Source organism: Callospermophilus lateralis, chromosome 5 (assembly GCF_048772815.1).
Source record: "Callospermophilus lateralis isolate mCalLat2 chromosome 5, mCalLat2.hap1, whole genome shotgun sequence".
NCBI lineage: Eukaryota > Metazoa > Chordata > Mammalia > Rodentia > Sciuridae > Callospermophilus > Callospermophilus lateralis.
In genome coordinates this window covers 104,851,497-104,871,220 of record NC_135309.1, presented here as the reverse complement: position 1 = coordinate 104,871,220, position 19,724 = coordinate 104,851,497, and the positions used below count along the sequence as shown (strand labels likewise).

The following is a 19,724-nucleotide window of genomic DNA, read 5'->3' as shown; positions in this document are numbered from 1 at the left end:
CTGCATAATCCTGTGGAGAGTCATCCAAGTTGTTCTGTGTATCGGTAGGTTCTTTCTTTTTATTCTTGAGTAGTATTCCATGGTATGGATGTACCACAATTTGTTTAACTATTCCCTAATTGAAGAACATCTGGATTGTTTCCAGTTTGAAGCTATTATGAATAAAGCCACTGTGAGCATTCATGAGCAGGTTTTTGTGTGAATATAAGTTTTCACTTCTCTGGGATGACACAATAATCAGTTGGGCCATAGAGAAGTTGCATGTGTTTTTTTTGTTTGTTTGTTCTTGTTTTTAAAGAAACTGATAAACTGTCTTCCAGAATGGCTGTACCATTTTATAATCTCACCAACAATTATGTTTGATTCAGCCTCCACCTCATTTAGTGTTGCCACTATCTGTTACTTCAGCCGTTCTGATGGATGTATAGTGATATCTCATTGTGGTTTGAATTTGCATTACCCTAATGACTAAAGAAATTGAACAACTTTTCATATGTTTATTTGCCATCTTTCTGTCCTCTTAGTAAATTGTCTCACTATGTGTTTTGCCTATTTTCTAGATGATTTTTTTTGTATTGTTGAACCATAAAAGTTATTTTTATATTCTAGAAACTAATCCTGTGTTAAATGTGAGGTTTGCAAATATTTCCTTCCAAAATTCGGCAAAATTTAAAATGAGCATTTAAAAATATGGCTATGAACTCACAAGCTTAAACAGTGCAATATGTGGTGGTAAACACTTGGGGCTCAGGGGTTTCATCTGCTTTTGAATTCAGATTATGCTTTATTAGCTGTGAGAACTTGGGCACTGAGTACCTCTGTGACCCAGTTTCTCATCTGTAAAATAGTAAAAATAGCACCTCTCTTATGAGATTATGATCTCGTTAGAATTAAATGAGCTAATACATATAAAGAAGTTGAACACTGCCTGCCTCATAAGTGCTGAATGTCGGTTAGGTATTATTTTTAAGAAGTCTGCATTAACTTATCTGCTTAACTACACTTTGCTTTTGATTATTTTGTAGTGGTTGGATTTCATCCCTTACTGGTCTCAACCAAAACATTCCTGTTGGAATCATGATGATAATCATAGCGGCTCTTTTCACAGCATCAGCAGTCATCTCACTAGTCATGTTTAAAAAAGTAAGTGCAGCTTCATGTCTGTGATTTTTCTCGTGAGCCTGATGCAAAGATCTTGTTCTCCCATTTTGTGTAACCTCAAGTTGTTTTGTTGTTCTTGAGCAAGTTTGCTCTTCGAGTATTATTTTTTACAATGAATAATTAGGCACAGAGCTGGACGCGGTGGCACATGCCTGTAATCCCAGCGGCTTAGGAGGCTGAGGCAGGAGGATCTTGAGTTCAAAGCCAGCCTCAGCAACAGTGAGATGCTAAGCAACTCAGTGAGTCCCTGTCTCTAAATAAAATACAAAATAAGGCTGGTGATGTGGCTTAGTGGCCGAGTGTCCCTGAATTCAATTCCTGGTACCAAAAATAAAAAAAAATAGTTATGCACAGAACATATTTTAGAAAAATCATGTTTGCAACTTCCAGGAAAAAAACAAAAGGAATACAGATTGAACATCCCTAATCCAGAATCCAAAATTTGAAACTTTTGACCATTGACATTATGCCCCAAGTGGAAAATTCCACATCTTACCTCACATGACAGACACATTATAAAATTATATAAAATAACCCTCAGGCTATGTGTATAAGATATGTATGAAAAATAAATAAATTTCATGTATAAATTTGGCTTTATCCCCATGATATTTCATTATGTATTTGCAGGCATTCTGAAATCTGAAGCACTCTTGGTCCCAACCATTTAGAATAAGGATATTCGACCTCCATTTTTAAGACCTTTTAGCTGAAGGCTGCTTTTATGAATTGGAGAGCCAACCAAATTTTAAAATTTTTGATCTTTTATGTTTTCCAATTTCTGTTTTGAATAAAGCCTATATATCTTCTTTTTTTCTTTATCCACATTTTTATTGTTGCATTATAATTATGCATAATGATGGGATTTGTTGTTACATATTCACACAATATAACAATATCCCACCATTATGCATTTGCTTCTTCAAAACAGAAATATTGAATACCTACCAAAGCACTTTTTGTGATTTGTTTTAGTGCTGTACTGCTTCTGTCAATGCTTCTATTACCTTTTTTTTTTAAAAAAAAATATTTTTTTTATTTGTAGATGGACACAATGCCTTTATTTTACTTATTTATCTTTATGTGGTGCTGAGGATCAAACCCAGGTCCTCGTGTGTGCCAGGAGAGCACTCTACCACTGAGCTTCAGCCCCAGCACATTTTTATTTTTTCCCCCCCTTTTTTTTGGTCACTTCCTGGGATACCTTCAGAACATTTTTTATAGGTCACTCTCATACCATGCTCTCTCTTTCAGTCCATTTCATATGTAGTTTCTATATTAACTAACATTGTGTAGATTTTTCATATGAATCTGGGGCTGGGAATGGGATTGTGGTGGTGGTAAGAAAAAGGACTAGAGGTGACGTTTCACAACTCCTGGAACCATATTTTCTTCTCTAGTCAAACTGTACTGTTGACTTTCCTCAGATATGTCCCCAGCCATCCATTCCTTCACCCCCCTTGTCATTGGCTGTGTGTCTTAACCCAGTACTTCATTTTCTCTTATTCCAAGACCAGCTCAGATCCTGCTGCCTGCTCTACAGAATCTGTCTCATTACTCCCTGTCTTTGGGATTATGCAAGTCTCTCTTTTCTTGGGGAACTTTCTGTCTATTTTGGTCACTCTGGGACCTGAACATAAGCCAGTTTATATGCCTTGTAGAGCATGTATTCTGGGTACCCAGCTTGATAAACCCCCCCAGGGAGGACCTGTCTTTTAGCATTGGAATTAAACGAGGAGAGCAAGAGCTTTGCTTTAAAACCATGCAGCTCAGGTTGAAATTCTGATGCTTCACTTAACAGCTGTGTGACTTGAGATGGGGGCTTACAGCTGCTCAGGTTCAGTGTCCTCACTTGCATTCCAAGCTGCCTGAGAGCAGGGCCTCGGTCACCTCTATGCTTTCAGCTTGGATTCCTCACATCTGAAGCAGTGATAGGCAGTGATTAGCATGTGATAGGCATTCAGATATTTATTGAATGAAAGAAGAAATGGGAATAGCTACTTTCATGGGGTTGGCGGGAGGATGAAATGAAACAATAAATGCAAATTATGTGGCACAATTACAATTAGTTTTCCTTTTTGATCTTCTTGACTCACGTTTTACCCTTTGATATTCAGGTTCTGGTTTAGGATTTTCTTGTGTTTTTCAAGTAATTAGCTTCCTTAATTGTGAGGGGTGGTTAGGTGAGTCTGGGAAGAGAAACAAATGAATGGGCACCACCATCCCGTGATTTAATGGCTGTCACATAGGAAAGGGAGCAGAGGAGCACCTAGCCAAGTTTTGGAGGTCTTCCTAAGTAATTAAGTCCATTTTTTTTTTTTTTTTGCTGTTTTTTAAAATGAAATCTCATAGTACTTCCCAGTCTGGCCTTGAACTCCTGGGCCCAAGCCATCCTCCTACTTCAGCCTCCTGATTACAGGGCATGTGCCACTGTACCCAGCTATGCAGTCTGTTGAAGTATTGTCTCAGCTGAGTTAAAATGATATTTCTCCATTATTGTAATTATCTAAAAAAGGAATAAGGATAAGAGAGTAAGTAGGTACCAGACAGTGAGCATATCAGTTCATATCTAGTCACAGGATGTAACATGACAGATTTAGGGACTTACAAATAGCTCAGAATGGATGGAAAAGGAAGTTGGTGTATAGATTGGGGCAAAGGAAAATGTGGGGTGTTGGTGGTTGAGGGTGGGGAGTTGAGAGTGAACATGTAAGTGCAGTTCTGTCCTGCAGAGTCTTATTGACTAGGAAACCTTGTTAAGAAGTTTGAATTGTCTCCATAAAGAGGTGGTGAGCCATAGAAGAGTCTTAAGGAGGAGAGTAACTGAGTTGATCTGATTTGAGTTTTAGAAGGATTATTCTGAAATAGATTTGGGATTTGGGGAGCAGGGTTCTAGTACTTGGAAAAACCAAGGCTGGGAGATGGGCTAGGCAGCTAGTTAGTAATGATGTTGGCTTGAACTAAATATAGTCAGTAGAAAATGAGCAGGTAATGATTATTAATTCAGCTTGGGCTTGTAAGTAGTGGACAAAGGATGCCCTCCAAGTTTTTAGATGATGGGCCTTTCAGGAAGGGAGAGTATAAGAAGAGCAGGTTTGGAGATCAAGGTGGTTTCAACCTTTTATACAGGGAGTATAAAATACTAGTGGGACGTTAAAGTCTAAGTATTTGGTAGGCTTTTGGATATACAAGTAAGGAGCAAATGGGCTGGATTTCTAGACTGGGAAGTATCAACTTCCTAAAGTAATTGAAGCCTGGAAAGTGCATGGAGTGAGAAGAGGGCCAAGGGTGGAAGATGCCCACCATGAGTCTGCTCTGGAAAGCATGGAGAGAATTTTAACTAGCAGTAGTGTGTGTGGGGGGGAATAGGTAGAACAGCTGATCTGGAGAGTCAGCATGGTAGAAGCGTTCATCCTAGGCTGCTGTGTAATGGACTACTAAGTGCAGTGCTCCAAACTCCATCCTGGAATTCCCTTCTCCCCCATTTTCCAGGTACTCCATTTTTCAGGACCCAACCCATGAAAGAAATAGTTTTAGAGCTGTACTCATATTCATATGCCAGGCATTCAAAAATATGACTGTTTCTCAAATAAAAGAATTGATCTTGGAATTATGTTACACACTCTGATATTTTGGTTGATTTTTTTTTTAACCTCATAGTTAAAGAAGTTATCAGCTACCTCATTTTATATGTATACTGTCTGTTGGTGCTGTCCAAATCTTTAAGCTAACCTGGGGGAGTAGGGGGGACCAGGGGACACCAGGGATTGAACTCAGGGGCACTTGACCACTGAACCATATCCGCAGCCCTATTTTGTATTTTAATTAGAGACAGAGTCTCACTGAGTTGCTTAGTGCCTCACCATTGCTGAAGCTGATTTTGAACTCACGATCCTTCTGCCCAGTCACTGGGATTTCAGGCGTGCATCACCACGTCCAGCTAGGATCTCATATTCTTTACCTGTGAAACAAGGAGTTTAGATGAAGTGATTTTCTGTATCATTTATGAAGAAGAAGAAATGGGAATAATATAAGTTAAAGTATAATCTGAGGTGGCTTTAGTATTTTAATGTGAGACATTTCTCTTACAATGATAGAAATCGAGATCCAAGAAAAACAACTGATTTCTTCTTTTTTCTTCCATAATTGCTCAAAATTAGCTATTTAATAACACACACACAAAATCTTTTGGGGGTATGTAGCATAGTTTATAATCACTAGGGGTCATATTCTTCATAAACAGTTAATGCCCTTGAAAAGTTACCTGTGCACACTATTTTGGTTCTAGAATTCTTGGGTTTTATAAGGCTGTTTCTCTTTCCAGCTCCAGCCAATTGTGGCTCTGTGGTATATGTTTGTTTTAATGGAAAGGAAAGCAATACTGAGAATTTTGTTGTTACTAAGTTTTGCATAATTGGAATAGGTTATCATTATTATATAGAATACCCCAAATGTCTGTATTTCTTCCATAGTGTCATTTTATAATCCAAGTTTTAAGTACCGAAACAATATATGCCTCTTGAATATCTTCATAGATAAGGAAACAATTCAACCCTTATTTTACACAAATAGATTTCCTCTGTTTTCTCTCAGATTATTTCTTAATTATCTTTTTTTTAAAGGACTGATTTCTGTAGTAAACTATTAGAAAGAATAGGATAATATTTTGGGGCCAAAGGAGAAAATACCATAAATGGGTCCACCAACAATAAATAAATGCTTCACAGGAAATCATTAGAGGAATCCAAAAATTTTTCTCTTCTTTTAACTAGTTAAAGAGTTAGAATGACTTAATATAGGAGTGACTAATAGATACTTCCTTTTTCAGTAAGTACTAGTTACTAAATAATTTGTATTCTTTTGGAACATGACTTTGATTTTCTTTTCCATGAAATTTGAAAACTTATTTATGAATTTTCATGTCTACATTAATAAAAGTTATTAATGATTTTTTGCATCTCCAAAGAATTTTAGGTAAATATTATTTCTCTTTGCTAATAATGAAATTTGTGTGTTTAAAATTTTTTTTTCATTTACTTAAATATCTATTCAGCAGATATTCTTTTAATATGTGTAGGAGTATGGAATTGGGCATATGATCCAGAATAATGACAATAAAGATTCATTTAAATTGGTGTTTTACATAAGAAAATGCTTTGTGAACATATTCTATTATATATAAAATGATAATCTTCTTAGATTAAAAGTGACTATTCGCATGCTTCTAATCCTAGTAGCTTGGGAGGCTGAGGCAGGGGGATTGCAAGTTCAAAGCCACCTCAGCAAAAGCAAGGTGCTAAGCAACTTAGTGAGACTCTGTCTCTAAATAAAATGCAAAATAGGCTGGGATGTGGCTCAGAGGTCTAGTGACCTTGAGTTCAGTTCCCATACAGGCCCCCCCCCCCCCCCCCGCCCGCAAAAAAAAAAAAAGGTGACTTACTTTCTTTGAAAGTATTGTGCTCGGTGCTCATTCTCCCCCAACTTCTGGACCTAGGATAGAAAGCTAATAATTTTACTGTTTTTCTAGAGTCACATATAGGCATGCTACTCTTTTCTCTCTCTGTACCTTTCTCAGAATGATGCAGCATTATAGCCTTTCCTGATTAGAAATCAACTCCAGATGTCTCACATTTCCCATTAAAATGCTGATCCAGATACTTATCATTTTCATGCAGAGGACACCAAGTATGTGGAATAATACTTTTTGAATTCAGAGGAAAAAAAAAATGGCCCTCCTGAGCAATTTGTTTCGATACCAGCCTCAGTTGGTGTCCTTAGTATGTTTACTTTAAACTCCCCACCTTTTAATTTTGCCATGCTGGTGATAGAACCCAGAACCTCACATATGCTAGGCAAGTGCTCTACCACTGAGCTCCCCCCAGCACATAATTTTTATTTTCTTTTTCGGTAAGTACTAGTTACTTAGTTGATTCTGACTCTAAGTTAATATGTTATTGTGAATTATCTTTACTTAGACATCTTCAAATTTGACATATTGCTGAGTATTTATAATGCTGTTACATGATACTTCTACCTAAATCATCCTATATACAATTTGAAACAACTATTGAAATATAATTCACATATTATGCAGTCACACATTTAAAGTGTGCAATTCAGTGGTTTTGATATATTATGTTTTAAAAATCATTGCAAAATATATATAACATAAAATTTCCATTTGATGTTCAACATCTTTAGCAATTAGAGAAATGCAAATTAAAACTACACTGATGTTCCATCTCATTCCAGTAAGAATGACAATTATCAAGAATACAAGTAATAAGCAAATGTTGGCAAGGATGTAGGGAAAAATGTTCACTCATACATTGCTGGTGGGAACTGCATTTTGGTACAACCACTTTGGAAAACAGTATGGAGATTTCCTTAGAAAACTTGGAATGGAGCCACCATTTGACCCAGTTATCCCACTCCTTGGTTTATACTGAAAGGAGTTAAAATCAGCAAACTACAGTGATGCAGTCGCATCAATGTTTTATAGTATCTCAATTCACAGTAGCCAAGATATGGAACCAATGTAGGTACCTTCAACAGACAGGATTTTAAAAATGTTTTTTTAAAAATTTAAAAAACAGATAGATTTAAAAATGAGGGGTGTGTGTGTGTGTGTGTGTGTGTGTGTGTGAGAGAGAGAGAGAGAGAGAGAGAGAGAGAGACAGAGAGAGAGAGTACACATAGGCACACACATATACACAATAAAATATTAATCCGCCATAAAGAAGAATGAAATTATGGTATTTCTAATAAATGGATGAAATTGGAGGCTAACATACTAAGTGAAAAAAACAAAGGCCAAGTGTTCTCCCTGATATGTGGATGCTAACCCACAACAAGAGAGGTATAGAGGGGAAGAACAGAAGTTCATTGGATTAGACAAAGGGGAATGAGGGAAGAGATGGGAGATGGAAATAGGAAAGACAGTAAGTACAATGAGTTGGACAAAACTTTCCTACTCATATGAGTACATGACCAGTGTAACTCCATATCATGTACAACCACAAGAATGGGATCCTAATTAGAATAAGTTAATACTCCATGTATGTATAATATGTCAAAGTATACTCTAATGTATTTCTAAAACAAAATTTAAAAATTGCCATTTGAATCATTTTAAGGGTACAAATCAATGGCAATTGCAGTTTTACAACCATTACCACTGTCTATTTGCAAATATTTTTCATTACTCTAAACAGAAACTGAAATCATTAAGCAATTACTTTATCCTCCCTACTTCAGCCCATCACAATCTCTAACATATTTCCTGCCTCTCTGAATTACCTGTTCTAGATATTTCATATAAATGGAATCATACAACATTTTCTTTTTGTATTTGGCTTATTTAATTTAGTATATTTTTTCAAGGTTAATCCATGTTGTAGCATTGAATAATTATATACTGAACATTATTCCACTATATGTATATACACTATATTATTTATTCATGTGTGGGACACTTTTGTGTGTATGTGTGTGTGTTGCTGGGGATCAAACCCAGGGCCTTTCCAATGCTAGTCAAGTGCTCTATCACTGAGCCACATCCCAGCCCAGACACTTGGTTTTTCCCACTTTTTGGCTTCTGTGAATAATGCTGCTTGTGAAGGTTGGTCTAGAAGGAACTGTTTTGAGTCCTTGCTTTCACTTCTTTTGTGTATATACCTAGAAGTGGAATTGTTACATGGTCATAATGGTAATTTTCTGTTTAGCTGTTTGAAGAACTTCCAAACTCTTTTCTGCAGTGCCTATATCATTTTACATTCCAATCAGCAGTGTTCTACATCCCTGCCAGCACTTGTTATTTTCTACTTTTCCTAGTAGGTATGAAATAGTATGTTTGCTTCTAGAACACTTAGCCTCTGAGGTAACTGCAAACTAACCATTTTACCTTGTAACACAGGTAGTCTGTTAGAGCTGTATTGCACTTACTTATTTGGTAACTTTTATTTTTAATAATGAGGTCAATATTGGACCATTTAATTCCAGATAGGCAAATTATTATTCAGTGACTTCTACTGCAAGTTTTACTATGCTATGTCTTATAAGGGGGTGTAATAACAAGCTAAAAATAGCCCTTTGCCCTCAGATAACTAAAAGCATGTGGGTATGAGACAAGTAGATGAACCCTGCAGAAGAACAGTGTACATGCCCTAAGCTGTACAAAGTGCTGGAGGTGCTTGCAGAAGGGAGAGCACAGCTAGTGCAGGCATAGCAGAGGACAGGGCAGCAGTCCGGAGATGTCAAAGGAGGAGTGGGTTTCAACTGCATGAAACTGGGTTATGAAAAGAATATCTGACCCTGTCTATGGGCAGGAGAGTTCATACTGGGTTTCTAGGAAATGTTTAATTAGAAAAATGTATACTTAGAGATTCATATGTTTTTTAAAAACTCAAAACAAGAATGTGAAAAAATAATTTTAAAACTCATTTATATTTTACTAGCTTTTATAAAAGTTAAAATAACTTTGATATGACAGGGGTCTTATATTAATAGAAATGTGATTTTATTTCTTTCTCTCTTTTTTTTGGTACTAAAGATTGAACTTGGGGTACTCAATCATGAGCCATATCCCCCAGCTCCTTTTTTGTATTTTATTAGGAGATAGGGTCTTAGGGTTGAGTTGAGTTGCTTAGGGCCTCGCTAAGTTGCTGAGGCTGGCTTTGAACTTGCGATCCTCCTGAGCTGCTGGGATTACAGGTGTGTGCAATGGCACTTGGCAAAATGTCATTTCTTGAAAAGGTATTCTATCTGCCATATTGGAGACATGTGTTTGGATTATTTCATATAAAGTGCCATGGTTCTTCACTTTCTGCAGTTTATAGCTTTTTGTTGCCGTACACAGCCACAGTGAGTGCGCAGGCACATGAACAGAAACAGGTGCATCTCCACCTGGCTGTGACGCTTCTGCAGACACTTTAAAATTAATTTATGTTATTTAACTTATTGGAATATATTCTGATTTGATCCATAGGTAAACTCTGAGGAGCGGATAGGACAACACATATTCTTGTTCTATGGGATGTAAAAGTGAAGTTTCAAATGTTGATTAGTCAGCTGGAAATTAGAATTAGTAGATACCAAATCTATTGCACTTCCTGTGATACTTACAGAACTAAAAATTAAGGTCAATACATTTCTCATAAATAGGAAAGATTGCAAGTATTTAAGTTGTTTATTTTATTTTTTGGTATTGGGCTTTAACCCAGGGGTACTTTACCACTGAGCTACATCCTCATTCTTTTTATTTTTTGAGACAGAGTCTATGTTGCCAAGACTGGACTCAAACTTGTGATCTTTCTGCTCAGTCTCCTAAATTGCTGGGATTATAGGTGTGTACCACTGTGCCCAGCTACTTTTTGAAAAATCATAGTTCTTTAGCTAGGCATGGTGAGGCACACCTGTAATCCCAGTGACTCAGGAGACTGAGAAGAGGGATACAAGTTCAAGGCCTGCCTGGGCAACTTAGAAAGACCCTGCCTCAAAATAAAAACTAAAAAGGGCTGGGGCATAGCTTAGAGATAAAAGAATCCCTGGATTCAATCCCCAGTACCAAAAAATAAAATGAAATGAAATAAAATAAATATTATAGTCCTATGTGTTAAGGTTTTGTCCCTGATTTCCTAAGAAATGTGAATCATTGCTATATATACAGCTGAAACAGCAGGACAATAAGCCTTTTGAAATGTTGATCATCATGATTGGCCTATTATCTTTCATGGGGCTCTGGGATAAAGAAGTTACTCTTTAATGGATTTATAGCCATTTGAGTATTATACACAGAATATGTATGTGGCCTTTTTCCTCTAGGTGGCTCTCTGGGTCTATATGGATATAGACTGTTGGAAGCATGTGCTGCTCCTTACCTCTCTGCTCTGCCAGACTCTGGGTTACATTTTAAGTAATTAAACTCTGATGCCATGAACACATATATCAGCTGATCAATTTAATACAAGTTTGAGAAAGAAAATAATAGTAAAACAAGTTCGAAGTCACATTTATTTGTTACACGCCCACAGACTTGTGGGAAGAGGGGATGGGACTGGCGAGTGGACTTGTACTTGCATTACACTGTGACTGGGTTTACTGTGTAAAGAAGGTTTATTAAATTTCTTTAATACACTTATTTTCCAGGATCCAATCTTTTGTACTCACTGTGACCTATGTTTCTCCCACATAGGAGTAGTAATTTGTTTGTATCTTTAATTTTCCATGGAAAACTTGGTTTGAAAAGGGAATAAAAATAATGACTTCTAAACTTGCTAAAGTACTAGGGAAAAATAATTGGAGGGTTTACCAGTGTGTATATTTGTTGGTGCTCTTTCTCTCCCTGACCATTTTATACTTCAGTTATAGTAATATGGCATTCACTTTCACCACTACATCAGAAGTACTTGGAGCTGTGTCTTTGTTTTTGCTTTTTTGTTTTTGTACTGGGGATTGACTCCAGAACCACTTTATCATTGAGTCACATCCCTAGCCCTTAATATTTTTTGAGCCATGGTCTTGCTAAGTTGCTTAGGGCGTCACTAAGTTGCTGAGTCTGGCTTTGAACTTGTGATCCTCCTGCCTGAGCCTCTCGAATCTCTGGGATTACAGGCATGCACCACCACCTGGCTGTCTTTATATTTTTATCTTTTACCCAGGATTTCATTCTTGAACACAATTTCTTCCCTTGGTGTTAGAAAGAAGAACCTGGCTATTATTGCCATTTCTCTTCTAATCATTCCTCCTTGCTTTAGATGCCTTTCAAATACTAGTACCTTAATAGGTTTCTGTATCTGACTTTCGTTTCTTTCTACTTTATGTTCTTTAAACACAGTTTCATCCAGGCCAAGATTTCAGCTACCATTTATATCGTATCTTAGTTCCTTTGCACTACTCTAACAAAAATATCATAGATTGGGTGACTTAAAGAACATTAAAAAAATTTTTTTCCTCACAATTCTGGAGACTGGGAAATGTAACATCAAGGCACATTAGAGAAGATTCAGTATCAGGTTGAGGCCTGCTTCCTGATTTATAAATTGCCATCTTCTGTGTCCTGATGTGGTAAGAGAGACAGGAGAGCTCTCTCTTATAGAGCACTAATCCCATTCATGAGGGCTTCACCCAAGTGCCTACCTTCCACTACCATCATATTGGGGACTGGGATTTCAGCATTAGAATTCAGAGAGTGAGAACACAGATCTTTAGTTGATAATATATATCAGTGGTTTCCAAGTTCACGTCTTCAGCCCATTCCTCTCCTGAGCTCCAAACCAAATCTTCACCTGCCTGCTATAGTAGGCCAAAAGTAGACATTCAGTAGACACTTGTAGAATAAGTGTCTTGACATGAGCTGTGACCTATTCTACTTTTTCTTATTCCACATCCACTTGGGTGTACTTAGCCCTTCCTAAAACATGCATTGACTGCATTTGGGGAGCCTTCTAATTTAGTTCTAATCACAGTGCAGTTTAATTGCTGGTTCACTTATTGCCCACCCCCAAAGTTTTTAGTCATGTAATGAATGCTTGTTTTAATTTATATTATTAGTTCTTTTTAAAATTTGTGTTAAGTGGCTCATGATATGTACTGATGGGCTTCATAATTTGATTATGCAGCTTAAAATGTATTATGATAGAAAAGTTTTGAACCCTGCTCATGAAAATAAACTTCAAGATTTTAGTAGCGGATCAGTATGGAGAGACAATTCCCCACAGCATTTCTTCATAAATCCTTTAGGACTTATTATACCCAAAATATTAAACGATATAGTGGACAGCAACAGTATGTTTATAGTGCTTTCTTTGTTAAATGATCAAATGGTATCACTAGATTATAATCGTGCTGTTTATGTGACCAAATTAGAAATAGATATGGTATTGTTCTCTTCAAATTGGGGCCATAAATTAAAGTCAGATTGTCTCTTTTGTTATGTTTAAACCATTCTGTTCTAATGTTGTTCATATCTTAATGAACTAAGTACAAAGGAAAACATAGCTTTTGTAGTCGGTTCAGAAATTGTTCTTTAAATTATTTTTGGTTCTAGTTACCATAATTATGTCTTCTGCTTGGGGAAGAAAATAAAAAACCTGTATTTGGAAAATATTTCAATATTCGTGCCAGCATGGTGGCTATTGTTCCTGACCATAGGAATCCTGACTGGAATCTAGTCCTTGTATCTCTGAATAACATTGAGATTAATTTCAAGCTGCTGGAAGTGAATGTGTAGATTGCTGCTCATCTTCTCCACTTTCTTGTGCCTCCGTAGGTACATGGACTGTATCGCACAACAGGTGCTAGTTTTGAGAAGGCCCAGCAAGAGTTTGCAACAGGCGTGATGTCCAACAAAACTGTCCAGACCGCAGCTGCAAATGCAGCTTCCACTGCAGCAACGAGCGCAGCTCAGAATGCCTTCAAGGGTAACCAAATCTAGAGAACCTTCCCACAATACACTGTTACCTTTTGACTGTACTTTTCTCTCCAGTTACTGTATTTACAAATATTTTTATGTTGGAAACACACAATACACACAGCATGGATATTTCCCATTCATACGTGCATGGGCTAAAATCAGAAAAATCTCCTTGTCTTATTACTTGACCTAATAGTTTCTTAATATTTCAATGCCCCTTGCAGAAAAAAAATATTACACGCTAAATAAATATTCTCCATATTTTTTGGGGGATGATGTTCAGCAAATTATTTCAGTGGTGACACACTGAAATTAATATGTTACTTACGATGAAAAAAGCACTTAGCACTAATTGTAGTTCTTTCAAGAATCTTTAGAGATAAGGATTACACATCGGAATAGTAAAGCAGTGTTTTGTTCTTTTTCCCCTATTTATATTGAAAGAAGTAGGCCAGCAGAGACTTATGGATTTTTAAATTGGCTCGCTTGTTATTAGTTTCAGTCACCAGTGAAGAGCCTGTGTGCTTTGGTAGATAATGTATATTTTATCTTCCTTTTATTTTATTTTTTGAGAGTAGTTGATATTTTGATAACAGTCTCTTATCTTGCATGGGTACTATGTTTCTTAAATTAAAAGACTTAGTATTTTGGGTTCTGTACTGCTTATAGTTGTAGAAGCAAAGGTTGTTTATGGAATCATAGAAATGATTTTCTGTAATAGTTTCTTTTAAATAAAAATTTATTGGGGTACAATATGAGACTTTAATATAATATGCAGTGCATTATCCAAAAAGAAGGTAGTTAATGCAATGGAATGTAGTGACAATAATTCCTTTTATTTTATCTTTTAATTTTCAGTATTCATACAGTAAAATTTTACTGTATGGAGACTTCAATACATTCTTGTGGCTACTCTTTTTAATTGGACTGAGATTGTGTTTGGCAGCTTATTTTTGGGGTGTGTGTTTGTGTGTGTGTGTGTGATTTTTGACAGAGGTATTAAAAGCTAGCCTAATTCTTGTCTATAAAGAACATTCAGTATTTAAGGGACTTTTCTTTTATTCTCTCATTTCTAGTGGCATTAAAAATAAAAAGACCCTAGCATTTCTAATATACTTGAATCCCTAAGTCACCTAAGTCTTCACTTTTTGAGACAGAGTGAATACATTTAAAATTCAGCAATAGGAAAAACAAAACATTGCACCAAGCAAATAAATACAAATACAGTTAAATGCATTAATTGTGAACATAATCACGTTTAAATTGTTACTATGCAGCATAGAACTTCATTCTTATGGTATACATGGGTTCAAACTTTAAATTGTTTTTAATACAGATTAAATGAATCAAAAGCATTTGTAAGTGATGCTACTGTGTTATGAAAGTCTTCAGCTAATTTTAGATTCTAGAATGACAGGTAGTGATTTATTCAACTTGATTTTAAGTAAGGATGGTCTATGGGACTATATTATTTGAGACAGCAAATCCCCCTTTTTTAAAACATAAATGGTTAAGTCACTTTTATTCTCTTCCTAAATCTGGAATTAAAATAATTTCCTGCCGGGGGTGGGATGCCAAGTTCTTACTATTTATGAAGAAGCTCTGTGTGATACTAGGTAATGCAGATACATCCAGATGGTGTTTACATTTGATTTATTTGATACTTTATTGAGTAATAATATAGTTGGAAGATATTTCTTCTATTCTGAAGAAAATGTGATTCAGAATATGAATTTAAAGCTGTTTTTATAAGTATTTCTGATCAATAATCTTCATCTACATTTTCAACCAACTCAGCACTTCTATTTTTTTAGAGCCTATAATTTAATGAAAATCTGTTTCATCAGTGTGCTTTATTGAGGGTGGATTTTACAGACATTCAAAATACTAACCACGGAGTACAAGAGCACTTAGAGCCACCATTGACTTATATCCCAAGTCCATTTTTGTTTTTCTCTGAACTACAAATAAAAGATGTCAGATGATTTTGGAAAATACTATTATGTTTCCCTTCAGAATTGGATTGTTTCTCTTGTAGAAATCCCCAAAGACTAATTCTAACCCACAATATCTTTTCATGAATAAATGGAGGAAATCCCATTTTAAAACCATTTTGGGGGTTAATACTAGTTTGAGAGAGAAATCATGGTTTGAAAAATACTACATTGAGATGATGACAGTGCCTACAGTTTGATCAGATATGAAACAGCTTTAAATTCTTATATTCACTATTCTCTTAATAACCAGTAAATAATTACATTTTCACTCAGCAAAAAAAAATTGACACTTATTAGTGTTTTGTATTTAAAGCTAAAAATGGCCCAATATCCCAGTCCTAAAATGGTCTTCCCATAGTAGGCACCAGGCCATTTTTTCAGTTTGCAATATTAAATCATGGCTGTTTTATTTAAAACTACAGTTTGAACACTGGAAAATCATTGCTCAATGACTTGTAATTTGGAACTTGGACTCTTTGTCTAGGGTGTGTGTATATTTTGTCGGGTAGTAATACTGCGCTGCCATCATGGTGACTGTCCTGGTTCTGTATAAATGCCTTTCATCTGTCCCTCTGATGTTGCATGTTTTCAGTGGTTTGGAAGTTTTGTATATTTATTGTATTAACGCAGAGTGTCATAAAATAAAATACTGTTTACTGGATGTTTGTTTGCATAATTTAAACACTATATTAGCAGTGCAAAGACAGAAATGATAGGTTTAATGAATGTAGAAATTTCCCTTTTGATTTTTAAAAATCTGTATATAATTTTTCATGTGCTAAACACATAATATAAAAGATTTAGTTAAAAATCATTAGTAGCATAAAATGTCATTTTTTTCCTGCTGCATTCGGCCTTTTTTTTTTTTTTTAGTTGTCAATGGACCTTTATTTATTAAATGTGGTGCTGAGAATCAAACCCAGTGCCTCACAAATGCTAGGCAAGTGCTCTACCACCATCAAGCCACAAACCAAGCCCTATATTAGACCTTTACAGGTAGTAGAACCTGAGCTTTACTTTAATACTAAATATTTTGACTAATATAAGGTCAAAATATACAGACTATCTAGAGGTTAGATGGAACACTATTTTGTGGCCCACATATTTCTTTTTGGGTTAAATGGGTGCCTCTGTATCATTATTATATTGCTTTAATTGTGTTCTGTTTTCTAAACTGCTTACCTATTGCTATTTTATGTACTGATCAAAGTACCTATGTGTGTGTTGGGTTTTTCACTTGGTTAGCTAAAGAAGATGTAAAAGTATAATCTAAACTCATCATGTTCATGGTGTATCTGATTTTGAGAAATACATGCTAAATTAAAATAGGAACAGTATTTTTTATTTTCTCAGTGTTATCTAAAAATGAATTTCAATTTTCACAATTTACTAGAAAAACATCTTACTCTGTAATTCATGTTGAGATAATATAGTGTTTGCATTTTTAAGGGATTTATATTGTTAGGCTAGTTGTTTTTATAAATCATCTGTAATAACATAATAATGCTTTTATATTCATTGCTGTATCTTTCTGAAAACATTGACATCAACATCTAATTATTTTATCTTTTTTGTTCAAAGCTATGTATAATGTGAGTTTATCTAAAGAACTGATTATATTTTGGACATTTTACCCTTAGTATTACCATGGGTATCATAAGCCATTTCACTATATCTCCTTCCATTTTTTCCTTATGAAAAATGGGCATGGTGGTGCATGGCTGTAATCCCAAACACTCAGGAGACTGAGGCAGGAGGACCACAAGCTCAAGGCCAGCTTCAGCAACTTAGCAAGGCCCTAAGAAACTTGGTGAGACTCTGACTCAAATTGAAAAAAAAAAAAAAAAAAAGGCTCAGTGGTTAAGCACCTCTGGGTTCAGTCCCCAGTACCAAAAAAAACCCAAAACAAAACAACAACAAAAACAGTTCAGAGGAATTTGAGTCAATGTGATTAAGCTCTTTAGAGGTGAAAATAAGAATGATTAATTGAGGATGGTCAAAATAGCAAAGACCTCACTTTGAGAGACGTTTTCAAGTACCATAGTAAAAATATATTCATTTAGAGCACAGTAGCTTAGACATATAAAACCTTAAATATTTATTTAAAATATTTTCTTATTAAATTCCAAAGCTATATTCCAGTGGTCAAGTATTATGAAAAATGAAGTAGTTCTATTAAAATTTTAGGGCATATTTTACTTGTTTTATTGGTAGGTGTTTTTAAACCTTATTTTAAGGCTTTGTCACAGTATATAGAGAGCTAGAAAGAAGTCTACAGATACTTTTTCAGCCAGGCATTGCTCCTGTCTACCCTGTATGTGTAGATAGCTCTAATTTATCTAATTCAAAGATTCTGGGAAAATAGGAAAAGACTGTTCTCTAGTTTCCCCACATTTTCTATGGATTTTCATTTATAATTTAACTTTGTGGTTTAGGTAAGACAGTAAAAATGTCATTAGGACTGTTCAGAGGCAAGAGAACACAGGAGTCACTGTGTGGCAATGCAGTAAGTGTTAAATTTTGTTTTTCTTCAAATTCCAATTTATTTTTTAGCTCAGAGCTTTTTGCACTCAACAAGACTGATGGTATGGTTAAAACACTCCTAACACTAAATCTATTTAATCTGTTCTCTAGTAGGGACAGAAAATAGTTGATTTCTTTCTACCTAGTGATTTTTCATATGATGCTTCTATTGTATATTTCTATAAGATTACTCTGAATATTATCTTCTCTACATTCAAACAGTTCTTTGTGGAATCACAGCATGCAAGTTTTATTTTTGAACTTGTCTTTTATTTTCAGTACTTATTTGGATGTAGTCCTGGAAAAACTCCTCAACTCTTTAATTTTGTGGGCCAATGACTCTCAAGATAAATGATGAGCCAAGTGTGATGTTGCACACCTGTAATCCCAGCTTGTATTCAAAGCCAGCCTTAGCAAGTTGGTGAGGTTGTAAGCAACCTAGCGAGACCCTGACTCAAAATTAAAAAGGGCTGGGGATGTGGCTTAGTGGTCAACATCCTTGGATTCAATTTTCAATTCCTGGTGTGTGTGTGTGTGTGTGTGTGTGTGTGTGTGTGTGAGAGAGAGAGAGAGAGAGAGAGAGAGAGAGAGAGAGAGAGAGAGGTGTGTGGCTGTAGCAGTGGATTACTGTTGTTGATTTGTAGCAATCTTCAGGTGTTGAGCCAGGGGTAAAACACCAAAACCCACTGTTGTTTATCTGTTATATAGGAACAGTGTTCCCTATATTATTCTAGTTTTTTATTACAAAAACTTGGCTCACTGGGCATACACATGCTTCAGATGTTTTTCTAGCATGAAGGCAATGCATACCTGTTATAGAACAATTGAAAAATGCAGAAGGTGAAAAGTGAGAAAATCGAGCCCTTCTATTACCTAAGGATGCCACTGCTAATATTCTATTGTATATTCTTCCGTTATTTTTCTGAGCATATGGTGTTTTTTTTTAAATTTTGTTTTTCCCTTTGCTTAATATTATATAATCATTATGACCTGACAGTCATAAAAGCTAACTTTTAAAATTTAATCAATTATGATTTATTTCAATATAAATTATAGAAAACCAAAAGAAGATAAAATTGTTTAAGTTTTACCCTGATGAATAAAACTTCTATTGAATCTGGTTTATACTTTTCTTTTAATTTTTCTAGGAAGACAACTTTCTTTCTAAAACTAAGAAATGTGCTTGCCCTGAACCCCCAGTAGCAGATCCTGCAGGGATGTTTCCCTCGCCCTCACCAGCCAGCCCCCTTTCTTTGGGCCCCTGAAGACTGCATTGGTACTGGATGTCATCAAGCTGTGCAGCACTCATGCCGCCCTCATCAAACTTTTATTCTGAATGCAGATGTGTCTGGTCTGTAGTGTTTCAGAACTGGACCATATGGGGAGCCATATTCTTCCATTAAGAAGGATCCACCAAGAGCGCTGATCTGCCGTGAGAGTGAGTGAGGCAGATAGAGGGGGGCATGGGAGAGGTCTTAATAGCTTTCCATTTCTGATACGAAGCCCTATTGCTTATCTTCCTCTCATCCCATTATCCTCCTAATGTTGTTGACCTTCTTCCTCCCTGATCTCTTGAGTTGTTTTCCTGTTGTTTCCAGCTAGAGGATCTTAATCAAAAACACATGGTTTGT

At 35.8% G+C, this 19,724-nt stretch overlaps 1 protein-coding gene across 4 annotated transcripts in view; it reads left to right on the top strand.

The window, feature by feature from the left end:
* The window catches only part of Scamp1 (secretory carrier membrane protein 1), a 103,979-nt gene extending 84,686 nt beyond the window's left edge, over positions 1-19,293 (top strand). For 2 of the 4 annotated variants that reach the window (XM_076857091.1, XM_076857089.1), the window contains 3 exons: positions 1,026-1,143; positions 13,430-13,580; positions 19,242-19,293. In XM_076857091.1, the coding sequence (XP_076713206.1) occupies positions 1,026-1,143; positions 13,430-13,580; positions 19,242-19,261 (289 nt within the window). In that variant the 3' untranslated portion in view covers positions 19,262-19,293. Of the gene's footprint in view, positions 1-1,025; positions 1,144-13,429; positions 15,854-19,241 lie in introns of those variants that run through there. The other 2 variants (XM_076857092.1, XM_076857090.1) reach the window with 1 other exon arrangement.
* The last annotated feature ends 431 nt before the right edge of the window (positions 19,294-19,724 follow it).